This window comes from Echeneis naucrates, chromosome 4 (genome assembly GCF_900963305.1).
Source record: "Echeneis naucrates chromosome 4, fEcheNa1.1, whole genome shotgun sequence".
NCBI classification, from domain to species: Eukaryota; Metazoa; Chordata; class Actinopteri; order Carangiformes; family Echeneidae; genus Echeneis; species Echeneis naucrates.
In genome coordinates this window covers 353334-372500 of record NC_042514.1, presented here as the reverse complement: position 1 = coordinate 372500, position 19167 = coordinate 353334, and the positions used below count along the sequence as shown (strand labels likewise).

The following is a 19167-nucleotide window of genomic DNA, read 5'->3' as shown; positions in this document are numbered from 1 at the left end:
GTCCTGTTCTGTCAGGTTCCATCCTGTTCCTGTCCTGTCCTGTCCGGTTCCTGTCCCTGTTCCTGTTCTGTTCCTGTCCTGTTCCGTCTCGGGTTTCAGTTCCTGTATTTGTCCCTGTCCAGCTGTGTATGCAGGAGATTGGACAACATGTCCAGAGTCCGTCCATATGGATGCATCTTGCCAACATCCTGAAGACGGACTGGAGGCTGCCGACCCCCCCCACACTGTCCACCAAAGGTACGAGAGTCGAAGGACTCTTTCAGATTTGAGTGAGTGTTTCCAAACGGGCCCTGATGAGTCCGTCTGGTTCTGGTTCAGGTCTACAGTCTGATGAAGCAGTGCTGGACCTACAACTTCAAGGAGCGGCCCTGTTTCTCCAGCCTGGGAGCCCAGATGGAGGCCATGATGCAGGAGGACAGGGAGAACCCGAAGGGCTGACCAGGAACCTGTCCCTCCGCCCTTATATTGAAGTCTATGGGGAACCTGTCCCTCCGCCCTTATATTGAAGTCTATGGGGAACCTGTCCCTCCGCCCTTATATTGAAGTCTATGGGGAACCTGTCCCTCCGCCCTTATATTGAAGTCTATGGGGAACCTGTCCCTCCTCCTTTATATTGAAGTCTATGGGGAACCTGTCCCTCCGCCCTTATATTGAAGTCTATGGGGAACCTGTCCCTCCTCCTTTATATTGAAGTCTATGGGGAACCTGTCCCTCCGCCCTTATATTGAAGTCTATGGGGAACCTGTCCCTCCTCCTTTATATTGAAGTCTATGGGGAACCTGTCCCTCCTCCTTTATATTGAAGTCTATGGGAAACCTGTCCCTCCGCCCTTATATTGAAGTCTATGGGGAACCTGTCCCTCCTCCTTTATATTGAAGTCTATGGGGAACCTGTCCCTCCGCCCTTATATTGAAGTCTATGGGAAACCTGTCCCTCCGCCCTTATATTGAAGTCTATGGGGAACCTGTCCCTCCTCCTTTATATTGAAGTCTATGGGGAACCTGTCCCTCCGCCCTTATATTGAAGTCTATGGGGAACCTGTCCCTCCTCCTTTATATTGAAGTCTATGGGGAACCTGTCCCTCCGCCCTTATATTGAAGTCTATGGGGAACCTGTCCCTCCTCCTTTATATTGAAGTCTATGGGGAACCTGTCCCTCTGCCCTTATATTGAAGTCTATGGGGAACCTGTCCCTCCTCCTTTATATTGAAGTCTATGGGGAACCTGTCCCTCTGCCCTTATATTGAAGTCTATGGGGAAACGTCCCTCTTCCTAACTTATATTGAAGTCCAATGAGTTTGATCATTGAACCATTAGTTAATAAATGATCATGTTGCTGCCACACACAGTCCCATGAGATGGCCGCCACTTAACAACAAGGTGTCTCTCATCAGTAATTGGCCATGGGACACAGTCTCAGGACTGATCACCCTGAAGCTGGCCACAGTCATCGTTGTATGAGAGAGAGACATCTGCTGAGAAACACACACCGACAGCCATCTTTTGATGATTTGTAGTTTTAGTGGCAAAAACAGAAAGTGAAAGCAACTTCTTGTAGAAACATGAACCATTGTTCTGATGTTAGTCATCCTGGAATGCCAAACAACTTCCCCACCCTGATATCTGAAAGAAACCTTTCCTGACAACAGGTAAATTAAAAAATGATTGCCTCAGGGGTTAACTGAAGAGAGAATCCCAAAGAACTAGAACTAGCCAAAACCTCCAAGGACAGCATGTATCAATATGTCTGATTATTATCAATCAATAAACATTTCAATCTGTTTAATTCTTACATACAGTTATTTTTTATTATTATTAATTGTATTAAAATCAACCCCAAGTCCTTTTTTAAAATCCTGCAGACGAACCAATAAACTCAGAGGCACAGTGATTGTGGAAGATTTCTGTAAGATTGTTGATCCAGACAAACTCTTACAGACAACATTAAGAACGTCCCACCTGGAGCTTCAGGACCAGGTTCAAATCCAGGACAACCCATTTTGGTGCTGCTAGAGCTCATTCTCTCCAAGACCACAGACCAGGTCGGGGTCATGGATTCTGCTCCACATCAGATAAATCTGAGCTGGAAGGAATCTGTGCACCAGGAGCATTTCTCTATAATAACAAGGATTATATTCATCCAGGATTTTGGAGGGAATGTGGAGTCCTGCAGTCTTCACAGCCATGTGGGAAACTGGACCCAGTCCGGCTTTAGCCAGACACATGCCCATATAAACGTCATCTATGGGCAGGATGCTGATGGACTGGGACATTCTGTAGATGACTGAAGCGGTGTATCCAGACAGCACGAAGCCGCCGCCTCCACAGTACGGCGGGTACGATTCTGACTCCTGTACCTGTGTTGGGATGAAATATTTGCTCTCTTTGGTTCTGATGGGGCCAACGTTCTGGATCAAATGACCAGCAAAAAGGTGCTTGTCTCCATTATTGTCCATGAAGCTTTGGAGGTAATGCACCATGGAGTCAGTGTTGGCAAAAACGTCGTCGTCTCCGTTGAACAGGAAGCGAGCGTTAGGACAGTTGGTCTCCATCCACTCCAGGAAGAGGATCTGCTTCAGGGTGAGGTTGTAGAAAGTGTCGCTGAAGTCCCACTGGAGGATGTCGTTGTTCTCACGCTGCTCTGCCTGAAGTAGTTTGTTGAGTCTTTTTTTCTTGTGGCCAGAAGCCATTGTCCCTGAGATGAAGATCCTGCGGATCCAGACCCCTTGGTAGAGCCGTTCCATGGCCCAGGTTTTGCGCAGCACCTCCCTTCGTTCGTAGTTTGTGGGGGAGCTTTTAATGACCAGCAGGAGGAAGACTTCTGCAGATTTATCAGCTCCCCCACATTTGTCAGGGAAGTCCAGGAGCATGGGGAAGTGTCGACAGTGACGATAGTAGAGGAAATCCTGGATGTTTCCAGGAAGTGAGCTGAAGCCCTGAACGTTGGCAGCGGAGATGTTCTGCTGGCATCTCTGCCAGATGTACGGTTTCTTCGTCGCTTGTTTTTTCTGACTCGATTCCTCTTTCACTTCTTGGAAGGCGTCAGATTTGACCTGTGTGAAGACATTAAAGATGTGGAGGACCAGCAGAGCCAAAGTTCCCACCAGGAGGAAGGTTTTTATTATCTTGAACCGCATCCTGAAAGAGGAAGCAAACAGAGCTAATCAATATGTAGAAACAGGTGGAAAGAACTCACTGATCAGGATGTGCTTTTCGAAATCTCCCTGTGGTACATTTTTCCTTCCTGTTAACCCGGTTTACATCATTCATCCGTGAACAAGGTTAATTAAACTGCTCATTACTGTTTATTTCAGCATTAGGCAGGTTAACCAAGTTAATTTTTACATGGTCCCAGCCATCACAATAACAAATGACATGGCTGGGGTTAAAGTGCATTAGTGTTTTGTTAAAAACTCTCTGGAGGAATACAGACGAACAGGAGGAAACTATTTCAACCACAACAGCTTCAGCTCTGCAAGCTAGTTTCTTCACTTCCGCAGCCTCAGCCTGCATGTAAAAGAAGAAGAAAATTGAACTTGCATCGTCTGCAGGTTTTTATTTATTTTAATAGAGTAGACTTCCTCTTGGTTGTTTTTAAGTTAGAATGAAAAAACATACAGTGGTGGAGTGTGACAGTTTGTCACTCAGTGTGTATATTTGCAGCTTCACAGCATCATTGTGTGGTGAAGCAGGCGTTTAACACTACAGATGGCGCCCTGATTAAAGTCCTATTGCGACATCATAAAATCAACAAGCAGGAAATAAGGATGTAGAGATGGTGATGTACATGACGCACACGCTGTGAAAGCCAAAGTAACTCAGCAAATGTCATCCCAAAGACAACGAAAAGTCAGGTCAAAAAAACGTTCTCTTAAACCCATCGTCAGCGTCTCCATGCTGCGGGGGATTTGTTGGACCTCAGTGAGACTGAAAAGACGACAGAGTCCAGGAAGGAGTCAACTGGGAGAGCAGCCTCTTGACTTCCTCTCTGGACCAGGAAGACCCAGAGTCTCCTGTTGGATCCTGAGGGCGTTTTATTCAGTTCCACGATGGCATTGCCAGCGTGCTCAATCATCCATCCTCCAGCTGCATTGTGGGCAAAACACCATGCAGATCTGTGTTTATGAGGCCAACAACAGAGTGTTTAGGCGTAAAGAAGGAGAGTGACCTCGTACTCCGCCAACATCGGCACAAGTCAGCTCGGCAGCAGATCCAGCTCTTGGTGAGCTGGTTGGGTCGCCACCCAGATGTGTCATGTCTGCTCCCACCCAAGCGAGCATGACGTCTCACCTCGCAGGGGTGGCATCAGGCATGACATCATTAAAATAAAACCAAGAAGTCACTCAGTGAGTGGATGAAGAGACGTTCCACACTGTCACAGGAAAAGGAGCAGCCCAACACACACCTTACCCCATTCCTGTTCAACTGCTTGCCATAATACAAACACACAAACTGCCCCAGCAGAGTCAGAGAAATTTTACTTTTTCCCAACGCGAAAAATCTAATCTGAACATAATGTCACTTTTCACCTGCAAAAGCAGCTTTGGAAGATTCATGTCAGATTAGCACATGAAACCATGAATCCATGAAAATATGAATATGAAAGCTCCTTTTTCAATTTTTTCACTTTAATTTCATTCAGCCAGTTTCAGCTCATCGAATATTTCCACATTTCTTGAAAATGAACGTTTTGGAAACAGAACAGAGTAAAACCAGAACCCGGAGGACTGGATGACAGACTGACGTGTCAGTGTTAATAAAGATGTGTAATAAAGTCAGTCCTCCGTAAGTCGGACCGGAACCCACCTCACATGAAACATAATCCAGTCCGGGACTTATTTCGGGTCTCAGCCTAAACAAGGTCTCATCTGGATCTGGGCTGATCGGATTCTGAACTCTGAGCCAGCAGCGACGGGCGGGGCCTGAGTTTGATTGACGGGAGGAGGAACACACATACACCTATCTATTCATCCGTTCATCGGTTCATGTACTAAGGGCCGTCCACACCAAGAACTACAACGATAACGAGAAAACCAGAAGGGTTCCTGAAATCATGCAGAAAACATCCATTTGGAGAATCTCACATCTGTTGAGAGAGCTGCAGTCTCTACAGGACAACCTTTACTTTCGGATGAGTATAACACACTCATTCTCCGGCCCAGATGTCCCTCCTCTTTATACAGAGCTGGATTTCAGCCTCTCTGTGACGTCATTCCTGGTGGATTTTGGACTGTCAGTGTTTTTGATCGCCACCATCGTTGTCGCTGCAGTCGACTGAAGAAGGATTTTTAGAGCTGTATATGTCTGTGTGTAATCAGTGTGTGCTGTCAGACTGTCCTGACTTGGATCATGAACCTGAACCACAAACAGCCTGCAGGTAGGGAAACACACAAGCGAGGCAAAAGGCTGAAGACACACACACAGAGACAGAAAGGGGAAGCTGATAGTTTGTCACATTTAAAATTAAAGTCAATCGGTAAATGAAATGTTCTTTAGTCGCTTCAGAATCAGAAACAGAATCTTTTCTCTTTAATTGATGGCAGCTCAGAAAACACAATAACACAAACATACAGGACTGATCCACAGACTCTGATTGGCTGTGACATCACTCACCAGAGCCAATAGGAGCGTCCGACGTAGAGAGGTGACTTCAGACATCACTATCAAAGATGGAGAATGAGAACGGACGGAGTCAGACCGATCCAGATCTGATCAGTTTCAGATTGAACAGAACTGACAGAAGACGAAGACTTCTGCGTCCTGAAGCGTCGAGTGTGAAAATGATGTGGCGCTTCAGTCACATGACCTCAGCTCACCTGCACACCCAGGTGAGGCAGAGAGGATTTAATGTTAATGGCACAGCAGGAGGAGTTCACTTTAATACATGTTTTAGGACACAGAGACAGACACAGTCACTTTTTTTATGTTTTTCATATGTTCTTCTGGAGATATTAAATGTAGCTCAAATTTTCTGTGTCTTTGTGACCTGGAGCACTATTCGGCAGGAAGTGGCCATCAGAAAATGAACTCTGACCTCAAGTGAACACTGGGGACGGGACGTGGGACACCAGAGACAGAAGCCAGACAGGAACCGGTTCCTGTCTGTAATATCTGGACCAGCAAACAGTTTGGACTGATGGTTCAGATTTTCAAGAGAGAGTTCAAATTACATAAAATTTTTAATGCCACCATAAATATTGTGACACCACAAATGGCGATTTGAATTCAGTCATAGAAAAGGTTTTTTATTATTTTCTATTTTTGCTGTCTGACAAAATGATCATATTAAAAAGACTTTTGTTGTCTTTATTCTCGACGTGAAAGCTGGACAAAGATGAAAAGAGGATGTACAAATATTTACATTTTCTCAGATGATAAGATTGTTCACTGTGAAATCAAGATCAGCTTTCAAGTGTTGAATTAGGGTGTTTTCATCACGTGTCCCTGTTTAAAGACGTCCTGGAGCAAGCGTGAGTAATGTTTACTGAAGGAAGAGACAAAGATGTATTCAGCTGAGAAGGAAACAGGAAAAAACTAAATGAGAGAATGTAAAGTTTCACAGCATTTCCAGGTCATGGCGAGTTAAAGTGGGAGCTGCAGGAAACTTTGAGTCTGTGCTGCATTCACAGTCATGATGGTTGACGGATTTCTAAATGTTCTACACTGGCTGGTTAATGACATTCAGCGGTTTGTCACATCCACTGATCATCAGGCCTCCATCAGTTTAGCTCAGTGCGGGTCCTCGGCACTGTCGTCGTCCTCTGATGGACGGAAACAAGCGTCCATTCTGCGTTCGAGACGTTTCTTCAGCTGGAAGCGCCGTCTCATGGTGGGGATTTTGTATTCCTGTGACTTCAGCTTGCTGTAGTGATCAGAGAACTTGTTGAAGAGGAAGGAGATGGGCATGCCGTTCAGGATGATGCCGAAGGAGATGCAGCCAAAGGCCACCAGCCGTCCCAGGGTGGAGACAGGAACCACGTCCCCGTAGCCCACCGTGGAGATGCTGACCTGCGAGAGAAGACCAGAGACAGCTGTCAGCGGCAGAAAACACAAAGATCAGGACTCTGACAGTTTCATGTCCATAACTGGAACCATTGCCACCACTGTCCTCCAACCTGAGCAAGGTCCGAACCCAAATCTTCATCTTGTCCAAAATCTGACCAAGTCCAAATGGTACCAAAGAAAACAAAGAGGACTGATTTCTGACCAAAATGAGCAAAACTAACAAACATTTTGTTTGATTGAAGTTCAGGAAATCTGCTCTCAAAACTGTTTTCAAATCTACTGTTCTTTATTGCTACCTCTCAGATTCCCTTTTGGTTGCAAACCTGTTTGATTAAATAAAAAAGAAACAAAACTCCATACATGTTCCACCAGGTGAGCCACAAAGGACACAAGCAAGTGGTTTAAATGTCAAGGTCTGGTTTACCTGGCCCTGGTCCCAATGTGGGTCATGTCTTTTAACAGCACATAGACAGCGATACAGGACCCATATGGGCATTTGCCTGTTTACACCAGCTATTACATTACACTTCCTGAATCCTGATCAGGCTTTATGGTTTCAAAGTACAAAGACAGAATTTAAACATTCATCAACGAGAACTGGTCTGGTGTGGTCTGATCTGGTTTCACATCAGACAGTAATTAAATGAAATGGCGTTGGATGAATGTGCTGCTGATACTCACGGCGGCCCACCACCAGGCGTACGGGATGCTGCTGACGGAGGAGCCTTCGGTCTCTCTCTCGGCCGAGTGCAGCAGAGCAGAGAACGTGAAGATTCCCATCGCGATGAAGAGGAGGATGCATGAGGCCTGCTTGTAACACTGACGGAGGGTGAAGCCAAACGCTCTCATGCCGGTCGAGTGTCGAGCCAGCTTCAAAATCCGAAAGACCCTCATCAGCTTGACCACCTTGAGGACCTGACTGAGCTTGCTGACCCGAGCCATGGCCCTGAGGTCTGCCTGTGCACTCACATCCTCGGCGTCAGAAAAGGCTTCGAAGATAATCTGAAAGAAATAAGGCACGACTGCCACCATGTCCACAAAGTTGATTCCACTCTTCAAAAAGTGGAGGACTTTGGGAGTGCTGCCCAGGCGGATTAAGTATTCGAAGGTAAAGAACACAATGCTGATGATCTCCAGCCACTCCATGTGTGTTCTGCTGTTAATTCTATACACGTGGAGCTCCTCCACAGTGTTGAGAGTCATAGCCATGATGGAGAGGAGGACGAGCAGGTTGGAGAACACGGTGAAGGCCTTTGCCAAAGACGAAGAGTACGGATTCTCCACCATGTTCCACAGACACTTCCTCACATTTCCAAAGATCATGTCCTTGAAGCACTCGTCATCATACTTCACTTCAATCTCAGCCATCAGCTCCTCCTCCACCTTCAGGTTGTCCCTCAAGTCACCCACCCTCTCCTCAAACACTATCCAGCAGCAGTGCTGAGTGTCCTTCAGGCTCAGACCCCAGAAGTCAAGTTCCTCCTCAAAGTTGATGGGGCACATTTCTCGAATGACCCACAATACCCCGCTGATGTAGAACCGGTGGATGTGGTTGAAGAAGGTGGGGTCACGGTCAAAGAAGAACTCATTTTTGCAGACAGTGTAGTCGTCGCAGAGCTTAAGGAGCTTTGTTGGATCCCTGCAGAGAGCCAAGGAGCCGATCCGGGTGTTGGGATACTTGGTGGCACATTGAGTTGGAATATGAAACACTTTCCCTCCAACGTTCACGTTGATGACCTGCTGCCGGTCAGGTCTCGCCTCCACGCTGACATCTGGACTGTCCAGATCCTCCAGAGAGCTCCACGCTTTCACCTTTTTCTCCTGAGAAAATGGGAACGCTCTGCTGTCCTCTGCCTGCTTTGCCAGACAGCTGATGGTTGAGCGGCGGTTTTGTAAAATTCTCTGAGTTTGATCTGAGTCCATGAGAACAAGAAGTCGATCAGATCGGCCAAAAACAAAAGACAAACAGCAGGAAACTTGCTCTAACAGCACATGATCAAAGAAGAGCCTGAAGAGTCCAGAGGGAGGAAGTAACTCTGCTCCTGTTTCTGCAAACACAAACTAAAGGTCGATTCACCAGACAAGGATTCAGGGTCAGCAGCCGAGATCTCATCCCTTTAATCTGACAGGTGACCGGCCAAGTTTCCTTCAGCAGCTGTAAATAGTGTGTGTGTGCCTGCTGCATTAGTAAGTTGATTTAAGGACTTTGTGGAAACACGGGGTCACCTGAGGCCTCATGTCATAAATTAGTTTCAACGATCGTTTCTGTTAAGTCAAATTTGAATGTATAAGCAAATTTACTTGTTATATTTAAAGTTTGTTTGACTGAGATAAACTTATAAAAATGTTGATTTTAAGCACCAGCTTCTTTCGGACTTTACACTTCAACGTGTACCACAAAGCAATAAAGCTATTCTGTTCTATTACAACGCAGCAGCAGTGGCTGATGGGAGAAATGTCAGTGTGGCCGCTTTCTTAGTCAACTGCTGCTGCTGCTGTTTTCGATACTTACATTTAACCTGTTTAACAAACTACAGCGATTTCAGAGTGAAAGCAGACAGAAACATGAAGGAAAAAAGTTTTATTTCACCTAAAACATTTCAAATTTACAGACTAAACCTAAATAAATAAAACTGTAGAATCAGATCTCTGCTGACACTTTTAACAGGATTCAAATTCCAACATTCACCAGCACCAACCAGAATTTGACTTAACACAAATTTGTTCCCATCACAGCAAAATACCTGCAGCCAGAGAAGAATCTTCCTCCTTCAGCCACAACAGAAAGTGCAGAATCGTTCACTAAACTAAACAAGAAGCAGGTCAGTCTGTGCAGCATCAGAGCTGTATCTGGATTTTATTTCTACTTGATTTTATTGAGATGTACGACATTTCATTGTAAAATTATAAGGTCTAAAGTATACTGGATCCTATTAGAACTGTGTTAGAATCTGTGTTTTATGAGGCCCACAGAGATCCTCTTGGGAGTTCCCACCACAGAGGTGCTGTCAGAAGATTCTCAAAGGCCAACCATTTCATGTTTCCAGTGTTGATGCTAAGCTACCAAATCCAGCTGCAAGTCTACAATTCAGTACACACTAACACTGACGCTTCAGCCCAACATTCAAACAAACAAACAAAAAAAGGGATCAGATTGTTGAGGCACTACTTCTTGATGATGGAGACAAAAACCAGCAGCAGTTTAATTTAAGTGCTCAGATGTTCCTTTAAGAATCAAACCTCTGGTCTCAATATCACACGTGAGGCCACGTTGAATGAGAAGATCCGGTCCTGAAGAAGGCAACGCTCAACCCTGGACCGGCACCAGATGGGGAGTGTGTGTGTGTGTGTGTTTGTAGCAGGTGTCGTCGTCACAGCTGTGGTGTCTGGATTTGTTCTCTGCTGCTGCCTTCTTCAATCCACTTCATGGAGGACTCACATTCAAACACACGTTCTTCATAATGAAGCTCTGGAGGCCAAATCAGTTCATCAGACCAACTCCATCGGGAGTCCATCTGCCCGCTCATTATTCCTGAGCAAGTGACTCAATCATCAACGCATCGTTTCATCGTTTGAGACCAACAAGGAACAAAAACACACCATCATCATCCTCCTCCTGCTGCCCTGATCTACTGTGGAGCCACCAGGGCAGAAAGTAGAACAGCTCCAAACCTTTTAGTCTTATTAACCTGGACAAGGTGATCCTGGGGGGGGGGGGGGGGGGGGGAGCCCAGTCAGGTGACCCACTGCATCTCATCTTCATTCACTGTCCAAATCCAGCTTAAGCAGAGTTTCCTGGCAAGAGAGAAGACGCAGCTTAAGTAAAACATGAGCTCTTTAAGACGCCGTCACATCACAGGCCATCTTCAACACGCAACGCTGGACAGACAACAGGAGAAAACATCTCCAAGTCTCAATGAAGGAAGTGAAATCATGATGTCTGGATTCCTTGACTTTAAGGAACAACAGCAACAAAACAGCTTCCTGTTTGTCCTTCAGGACCAACTCATGAATGAGTCAGTTCAAACCAAACGAAACAACTAAGACCCAAATCTGTATTCACCTTGAGGACTCCAGAGTCGGGGGCCCATCTGGGGCCTCTGGATGATCAGGGCGTCACGGGACTCTCTGAGGTAGACACTCTGGACAGTCAGAGGCCTGGACGAGCCTGACAGGTCCCTCCACCAACACACAATCAGAACCAGCAGCAACACACTGAAAATCGCTGAGGGACATACAAACAGGGTGGGCAGACAAAGAGACACTGTTCATTTCCTGAACAAACATATTTCTGATATTTATTCTCTCAACTTCGGATACAATTTTCTAATATTCCTAAATTTCAATTTTTACTTTCCTGAACTTTAATAATTTAAAATGAAACAAAGAAAGGCCAAAATAATTCATTTTGGAATTCATCTAGAAAACAGAAATGTTTCACTTTTGAACTAAACCACCAAAAATAATGAACTATTCTGACAGATTGACTGATTGTCAGTGTGAACTGGTAGATCAGGTTCTTACTGATCAGGCCGATGATTTCTGCGGCGGTGGGCTCAGAAGGCTCTTCAGACGTATTCGATGGTGTTTCTGGGAAAACGCAGCTGAACTGCGGACTCTGCGGCAGCAGGTCGACCTCGCAGCGGTGCCGACACACCGTCCCTGGACGTCCACACATGGACGGCGCTGAGGATCAGACATCAGTGAGAGACTGCCATCTGTTTATCGTGTGTGCTTAAAAACAAACGTGAGTTCTGATTGGTCATACCGTTCGGCTGGAGAACGGGCTGAAGGATGACCACACCACCCGGCAAGGGAATGTCTGTGGTAAGGACTCGGAGTTGGCCACCGTTGTGTTTGTTAGCTCGACAGACGGAGCTGGTAACTCCTTCAGTCCAGTACACGAAACCCTGAACACATTGTATTGTCATCACAGAGTTTGATACACACAACTACACAACCACATCCCAGGATGCACTGGGCTGTAATGGTACCTCGAAGATGGCGAGTCCAAGAGGGCGGTCCAGATACCCGTTTGACTCCACCACTGTCTTACGTTCACGGCCCTCCAGGTTTACTCTGGAGATACTTCTGGTGCCCTGATCGGCCCAGTACAGCAGCTGACGAGGCAGATCTACACACAGACACACACACAATCATCCTGTTCCTGTTTTAGAGAGGAAATTAGTTTTTTTACTTCAAAGAATTCAGAGAACGTGAAGATTTCCATGAAATAAAAATAATAGAAAAACATTTTCAAATTCTCTGCCAGAGACTCAGATCTGGATCACTACTGACCCAGAGTGAGGGCGACGGGGCGGCGCACAGCCGAGGTTACCAGAGTTTGGCGGTCCTGACCATCCATGCCGGCTCGCTCTATCTTTGGGAAGCTGCCGCTCTGAGCCCAGAAGAGAATCCTAAGGAGAGAAGACGCTGATGAAGGAAACCTGCAATTTTGTTTCTCTATGTTTTACTTTTGTGAAACAGTTTGTTAAAGAGAACGACAGGATGTTTTCTACGGTGGCATCTCGAAGAACCAAGATGGCTGACAGACAACTTCCAACCTGGATCCAGAGCTCAGAGACTGATGGTGGCGTCACGGAGGGTGACTACTTAAGAAGTTCTAAAAGAACACTTCTCTTTGTGACACAGTCAAATATGTGTTTGTAACCAAACTGTGAGTTGAAGTGTTTGTTTCGGTTTGTTGTTGGGTGTCGTTATGGTTTGCAGGTTCTTCCTGACAGGAAGTTTCTGCTCCTCAGTCTGCTTCTCATGAACCCGGTTCATGATGTGCGTCGTACCCCTGAACAGGCTCCACCGTCACTGCGGACGGTTCGTCTAGACCCATGATGAGCTGCCGCTGCTCCGATCCGTCCAGCCGGCCGACGCCAACAGAACCGGACTCTGCACTGGTCCAGTAGAGGAGCTGGTGGATCCAGTCCACAGCCAGGCCGGACACCGAACTGTTGACTCTCAGGACCAACTTGATGGCCTGAGATGTTCCGTCCACGGAGACCCTGAGAACGCCAAACATCTGCTTCACTTTTCTGTTACCAAAAACCAGAAAATCTCTAGTCTGAAGTCCAACAACTCAAATATCTTCTGAGGGACTGGATCATGAATCTGGGACCCTGTTCATGCTCCCAGAGGATTCATCTGAGGCTGAGGGGATCACTCCAGTCACATGACTTTTTAGTGAAACATCTGAAACACAGTCCCAGTCTGTTACCTGTATATGGACCCCCGACCCTGCCAGGCCCAGTACAGGGTCCTGTTTGAGACCAAGGCTGCTACTGGCCCGGGTCCTGATAGATGGGGGCCCAGAGATTTGGTCTCAGTTCCGGTCAGGCTCGTACGTCGCAGCCCTTTAGCAGAAGTGAAAACCAGCTGAGCTTCATCACCTGCAGGGACGAAGAAAAAGACTGATGAAAAGATTTGGAGGCGTTTAAAAGAAACAATCAAAAAAGAAAAGAACGAAGCACCTCGGACTTCACGCTCGGTTCAACACTGAGTGCAGATCCTGGATGGAGACCCTCAGGCCTTATTACCTGGGTATCGAACTTCTGACCTCTCACCTCGGGCCTTGCACTCTGCGGTGGTTGGGTCCATATCGTAGCCATCGGCACAGTTGCAGCTGATGTTGCCGTTCAGATGAACACACAGCTGATCGCACACATCTGCCTCCAGACAGGCGTCCACATCTGCACCAACAACACAACCAGCGTCAAGGACAGAGTGAGACGGACATCCTTAATGGAACAAAATGTCCTCCACACTCACCCTCACACTGACTGTCCCCTACCAGCCTCATATTGTCGGGGCAGTGGCACAGGAAGCCCATCAGCTGGTCCTCGCAATGATGTGAGCAGCCGCCATTATTGACCTGACACTCGTCCTGATCTGTTTGAATGTTTCACACAAGAGCTCAAAGGTCACCAGAGTCAGCAAGGTGGATCCACATCAGAGTTGATGGACTTATGAATAATTTATGTCCTGAATGTTAAAAATGAATCCCTGCTGTCGTCAATAGCAACTGAATGTAAAGTATCAATAATCTAAAAAACTAAATATACAAAAGGAGCACAACAGCTGAAGGAAATAGAGCCACCACCTCACCGCCACTCACATCTAATCACTGCTGATGGCTTAAAAAAGATCACACTGACGAAGGAGAGCTCTGAGCTCCTCTGAGGCTGAACCATGAACTGAACCCGCAGGTCCTTTCCAGACCGCCAGACTCCAGCGGTGAGTCCAACAGCTGTCATTCTGGATTATAAAGTCCTTCATCTGGTCAGATCCACAGCAGCTCAGCTAAAGTTTATATCATCAATAATGTTCATAAAAGAGCACACTTTATTGTGGTGGCGGTGGTGTTGTTGTTGTTGTTATTGTTGTTACATCTTCCGCTTCACTGCATTTCTCTACAGGATGATCTTGAGATCTGGACCTGGTCTCAGTAAACCCTCTGGTTTGGTCCACCAATAAAACTGTTCACTTCTGTTTATTTTTGAAAAAGCTCAGCTTCTCTTTTCTGTGTCGTTGTTTGTCAGAAAATGAGCAGCTCCACAAACTGGGGAGCTCCTTGTCTCTTAGTTTCCACAGAAGAACCAGAAACATGCATCATCTGTGGCTCAGGTTGTCGGTTCTATTCCTGACAGCTCCAGGAAAGATGCTGGTCAAACAACAACAAGTTGTCTTTTGACTCTAAAATGAAAATGAGCCGTTTATTCTGTCCCGGACACTCGTCACTCACCACAGTCGTCTTCGTCGCTGCCATCGGAGCAGTCGGCCGAATGGTCACACCTCCACGCCTGCTGGATGCACTGACCGTTCCCACATTGAAACTCTGACGCTGCACATGCTTGTGCCGCCTTGGCCAGAGGTCGGACCGACCCACACAGCTCCGGGCTTTCATCCCGCCCATCCCGACAGTCCGTCCTTCCGTCACACACCTTCAGTCTGGGCAGGCAGCTGTCCGACGGCCCGCAGGAGTCTTTGTCGCGCCCGTCGCCACAGTCGTACTCGCCATCACATACCAAATGCTCAGCAATGCAGCTTCTGCTGCGACGGCACCAGAATTCACCTTTCTGACACCTGAGAGGAGCTGAGAGGAAGACTTTAGTCGGAGGGTCACCCGCCTGCTGCTCAAAAAAAAAAAAAAACTTCAACTAAAGCTAAATCCTGAACATCCAAAGTCTGAAGAAAGAACCACAACAGCTTAGTTCCTGTTTTCCCATCATGCTCCAGTTCAGGCTGCTGTTTCTACCACGACCAATCAGCCAGGTTTTTTTTTTAATCCCACAAACCACGCTAATCCGTTCACAACCGTTCCTCCTGACAGGAATGGCTCGCAGTGCTCAGTCGATCTGGAATTCAGCTCAAAGTCTGATTATAAAAACTAAAAACAAGGACACACATTTCAAATCTTGACTTAACATCCTGTAAAGAGGATTTCCGACATGTTTAATTTCAGCCAAACGACAAAATAAAAAAACATTAAGCTACCTTTCATAACCTGTTGGAGTTTATTTTAATTTGATGTTTTCTGACATTTCCTGTGTTGCTGTGACATCACAATGGCTCAGAAATCATCAGATTACTGTGTGTGTCTGTGTGTTGGTGATGTAACATCTCAACACAACACAAAATCATCCGTCTGGAACAAATTCCAGATGTTAATGATGCACACACATTTATAAACACATTTTACTTTCCTTCATTCAAATTACAAGAAAAGTCAGTTTTCAGTCTGTGTCATCGACTGCAGTGCAGCTGCCAGCCTGAAGGCCACACAGGTCACTGAGGTCACGATGGAAGAAGAACGTTTGAGAACGTTCATAAAAAGATAAGTAGAGCTCTTCGTTCGTCCTCTGAGACAGAAAAAACAGGCGGAGTGAAGAGAAACTGGAGAGGGTCAATAAATTATCCATAAATAAGAGCAGCAGAAAACACAACTGTTGTTGTTGATGAACCGCTGAAGTTATTCTAATAAACTGCTGGGAAGAATCGATCAGCTCATCAATACTCTGACGTCTCTGGTGTCACGTGACTCTGATGTCACAGCAGGTCGACGATCCGGATCAGTGACTTCATTCACACACACACACACACATTTATGTGCACGCTTAAACAAACAAACACACATACCCGACTCTGCACGCGAACACAAACACGCTCATGCACGCACTCACCTGTCCAGTATCTTACCTTTACCATGACACGTGAACGCGCAGACGAGCAGGAGAGTCAGAGCTGCCAACGGAACCATGCTGCTGTCCTTCTGGCGGGGCGCGGAAATATGACGTGTTTCCTGACAACCACGAGGGCGTCTTTTGGTTTTTATTTACGACTTTTTTTCTTTAAATAAACGTGAAACTTCTGTGTATGCTAATATTTATAAATAAGACAAACGGTTTCATTGTCTACGCTGAAATTTTAAGAATGCTGGTCACTGCTGCTCATCCTCTTTTTAAACTATCATTTTAAAGCTTTTCAAATATTCATAAATATAAAATACAAATACCTAATACTTCAGTTTTCTCTTAAATCTTAAATCAAATTTATTTTTTTTCACTGCGTGTCTTCTAATTTATAGTTGACTTTAATACTTCTCTGTAAATTGACTGACGTTTATTGTGAATGATAATCTGATAGACCTGAATCTTCCTCAGACTGCAGAAAGTTTAATCAGATGATCGCTCAAACAGACTTCACTGTGAAACTGAACTGGTTTCTTCTTTAACACAAATGGAGGAACTGGAGCTGAGCTGTGTCAGGAACTCTGCCCCTTCGACATTAAACTATGAATCTGTTGCTTCCTTATGTCTGTGACATAAGACACGCACCTTTCCTGTCTCTTCTCTTCAAACAGCTTCACAGTGTGCTACCTGTCCAGGTGTCTCCAGTCAGTTGCTGATTGATCTGACTGAAGCTGATCCCAGATTATGTCCTGAGTCCACACATCTACACCCCCTCTCCTCTTATTTCATTGTTATAGCTGTTCTTTACTGTGTCAGGGGTTCCCTAAGTAACCACGGTAACCATGTGTTTAACCTGCTAAGAACTTTTGGTAATTTCCTCAAAGTCTGCTGAAATGTGGACTTAGGAAAGATGTGAATAAAAGGCTCAAAGAATAAAGAGACCCGGTGGACCTGATGGTCTGCGGTCCAGAGACCTAGTGGAATAACTGGTCCAAGAAGACCTCAGGTCTGGGTTTGGGTTGATTCTCCTGTTCAGCTAAAGTTGATTTCAGGCTGAGGTTGGCTGAACCGGACTTTCCCTCAGGAAGTTGTTGTTGCTGTTATAGTTCTACTTTGTTGGTTTAACACACAACCAGAACAACATGGAAACATGTCACACACTTTATTCACATTTCATTGTACAGGAAACACTTGCTGCAGCCCAAAGTCAGAGGTGCCGCCGCTCACAGGTATGGCTGGTCCGTGGAGAGCTGGAGGCCCTGATATACAGCCCCAGGGGTCACTGGAGCCTTCGGGGCCTCAGCAACTTGGCTGAAAGAAAAACAGATACGATTTAGTAACAAGTAAAATGGATGAACTGTTAACTGCCGCAAAGTTTCCACTGGATATTTTAAAGCTTTTTTACTTGAAGTATTGTATGACTATGAAATATTATTGTACATTTATCTCTTGGTTTTTGTTCTGTTTTGTGCTTGTTTCTGATTGTGTCTTATAACCATTTATTGTGGTCAGGTTTCTCTAGAAAAGGAGATTTTGATCTTAATGAGCCTGATTGGTGAAGGATTCTAATTAGGATTAGAAGGATAAACAGATGCTGTGGATCTAAACAGCTGCAAGACTAAGATTCCCCAGATGATCACTTATTTCCCAGCAGCTCCCTTTACTCCACCCACAGATATATTTCAGGCCTGTTTAATGGATTTTAAATAAAATGCTCAGTATGTCACTGTCCTTGTCAGGCTCTGATCTAATCCATACTCTCCATGAAAATGTTGTGACTGAGTTGTTTACCTTCCAGCAGTGAGAGCCTTCTGTGATGACATGACAACTGTGGCAGGTACCGACTCTCGGCGTCCATCTCTGGTGAAATAATAGTTGCCTGCGTATTTGTGACTTGGGCCAACTGGCAGTTTGGGTGGGGGCTGTGTCCTATTGAAAAGACATTGTAAACAGGATTAATTTGCACAAAGTAGAACAGTATTCAGGGACCAGAAGAACTAGAGTCCTGCAGCAGAAGGTCTGAATCTGAACTGAGCATCGCAGAGTCAGTCTGAGCTCGGAGACTGAATCCATAGAGGACCCAAACTGTGTAGCTTCTGGTTTATTTGGTTTGTTATATCTGATGTTGTACTCCCACATTTATAGTCAAACTGTTGTGTTTATTGTACAGTTCGTCTCTGTGTAAACATGTGGCTGCTGTAAAAATTCAATACAGTGAATCTATCCGTTTATCTATATTTCTCACTTTGCGGTTAATAAAAAAACTGGATGTGGTCCCAGTTTGGACACAGACAGAAAAGCTGATGTTCTCCAGGAGGAACCAGGTTTCTCACCTCTTGGCGATCTCCTCGTAGCGCAGCTGGAGTTTGTTCTGCAGGTCTCTCTGGAACACAAACATTAAACTTGTCAGCACATTAAACTGACAGCAGCTAGCTCGACCGGCTAACGGCTAGCTGCTGCGTGCTGACTGACACCGTTAAAGGAATCACGCTCCGTTCCGGTATAAGGCCGGTCCCGGTCCGGAGACCAGACTGGACCGGATTCTGATACTCACTCCGGCTAAGAAGTTCCTCAGTCTCTGGATGATCCTGGTGGCCGTCGCCATGTTTGCTGTTGTGAAGGACGAACTGCTTCTTTTGTGGTGTGACGTCTCTCGGCTCCACCCAGCGGCCGCCAGGGCAACTGCTGCCGTGCAGTGACGTCACTGCCGTAAATCAGCTCCTAAGTAACAATGATGCTTACGACAGTCTAAGAAATAAGGAAGAAGCTGCTTAAAGAATTTATATAAGATAATAAGAATTAATGTTCAGATTTTATTTATTCGAAAACAGTCCGATTTATTTTTCTATGCGTGTGTTCATTCTTATTGTTGTTTGTTATTTACTTTTTCTGCCTTTTTCTGCCTTTGTCTCTGATGTTGGTTTTCAGCTTTTTCTCTAGATGAAAAATAAGTCATCTAACCC

At 45.7% G+C, this 19167-nt stretch overlaps 5 protein-coding genes across 7 annotated transcripts in view; 1 reads left to right on the top strand and 4 right to left on the bottom strand.

Annotated features, from left to right (window-relative positions):
* jak3 (Janus kinase 3 (a protein tyrosine kinase, leukocyte)) overlaps positions 1–582 on the top strand; it is a 12457-nt gene extending 11875 nt beyond the window's left edge. Inside the window, 3 exon segments of the mRNA XM_029500259.1 lie at positions 123–215; positions 217–237; positions 319–582. Of these exon segments, the coding sequence (XP_029356119.1) occupies positions 123–215; positions 217–237; positions 319–438 (234 nt within the window). The 3' untranslated portion in view covers positions 439–582.
* A 924-nt stretch (positions 583–1506) lies between these two features.
* LOC115042321 (N-acetyllactosaminide beta-1,3-N-acetylglucosaminyltransferase 3-like) lies at positions 1507–4883 on the bottom strand. The gene is made up of 2 exons (XM_029500461.1): positions 4806–4883; positions 1507–3137 (listed from the first exon to the last, which is right to left on the bottom strand). The coding sequence occupies exons 1-2, from the start codon at positions 4817–4819 to the stop codon at positions 2009–2011; spliced, it is 1143 nt and encodes a 380-aa protein (XP_029356321.1). The 5' UTR covers positions 4820–4883; the 3' UTR covers positions 1507–2008.
* A 1845-nt stretch (positions 4884–6728) lies between these two features.
* LOC115042016 (potassium voltage-gated channel subfamily V member 2-like) lies at positions 6729–8927 on the bottom strand. Its single transcript, XM_029500008.1, has 2 exons — positions 7686–8927; positions 6729–7007 (listed from the first exon to the last, which is right to left on the bottom strand). The coding sequence occupies exons 1-2, from the start codon at positions 8925–8927 to the stop codon at positions 6729–6731; spliced, it is 1521 nt and encodes a 506-aa protein (XP_029355868.1).
* Positions 8928–9570: 643 nt separating this feature from the next.
* Positions 9571–16281, bottom strand: LOC115042157 (low-density lipoprotein receptor-related protein 8-like). Of its 3 annotated transcripts, none has more exons than XM_029500218.1 (12): positions 16212–16281; positions 14758–15108; positions 13785–13904; positions 13580–13705; positions 13234–13405; positions 12806–13021; positions 12303–12421; positions 11999–12138; positions 11773–11914; positions 11529–11690; positions 11068–11229; positions 9571–10799 (listed from the first exon to the last, which is right to left on the bottom strand). In XM_029500218.1, exons 1-12 carry the CDS (start codon positions 16270–16272, stop codon positions 10786–10788), a joined length of 1785 nt encoding a protein of 594 aa, XP_029356078.1. In that variant the 5' UTR covers positions 16273–16281; the 3' UTR covers positions 9571–10785. The 3 variants fall into 3 exon arrangements, with proteins under 3 accessions (XP_029356078.1, XP_029356080.1, XP_029356079.1); XM_029500220.1 differs by lacking the exon at positions 16212–16281 and adding an exon at positions 14131–14676 and having other exon boundaries at positions 14758–14851; XM_029500219.1 differs by lacking the exon at positions 16212–16281 and having other exon boundaries at positions 14131–14891.
* A 1066-nt stretch (positions 16282–17347) lies between these two features.
* On the bottom strand, positions 17348–18861 carry ndufa7 (NADH:ubiquinone oxidoreductase subunit A7). Its single transcript, XM_029500735.1, has 4 exons — positions 18759–18861; positions 18538–18587; positions 17996–18133; positions 17348–17515 (listed from the first exon to the last, which is right to left on the bottom strand). Exons 1-4 carry the CDS (start codon positions 18807–18809, stop codon positions 17428–17430), a joined length of 327 nt encoding a protein of 108 aa, XP_029356595.1. The 5' UTR covers positions 18810–18861; the 3' UTR covers positions 17348–17427.
* Positions 18862–19167: the final 306 nt, after the last annotated feature.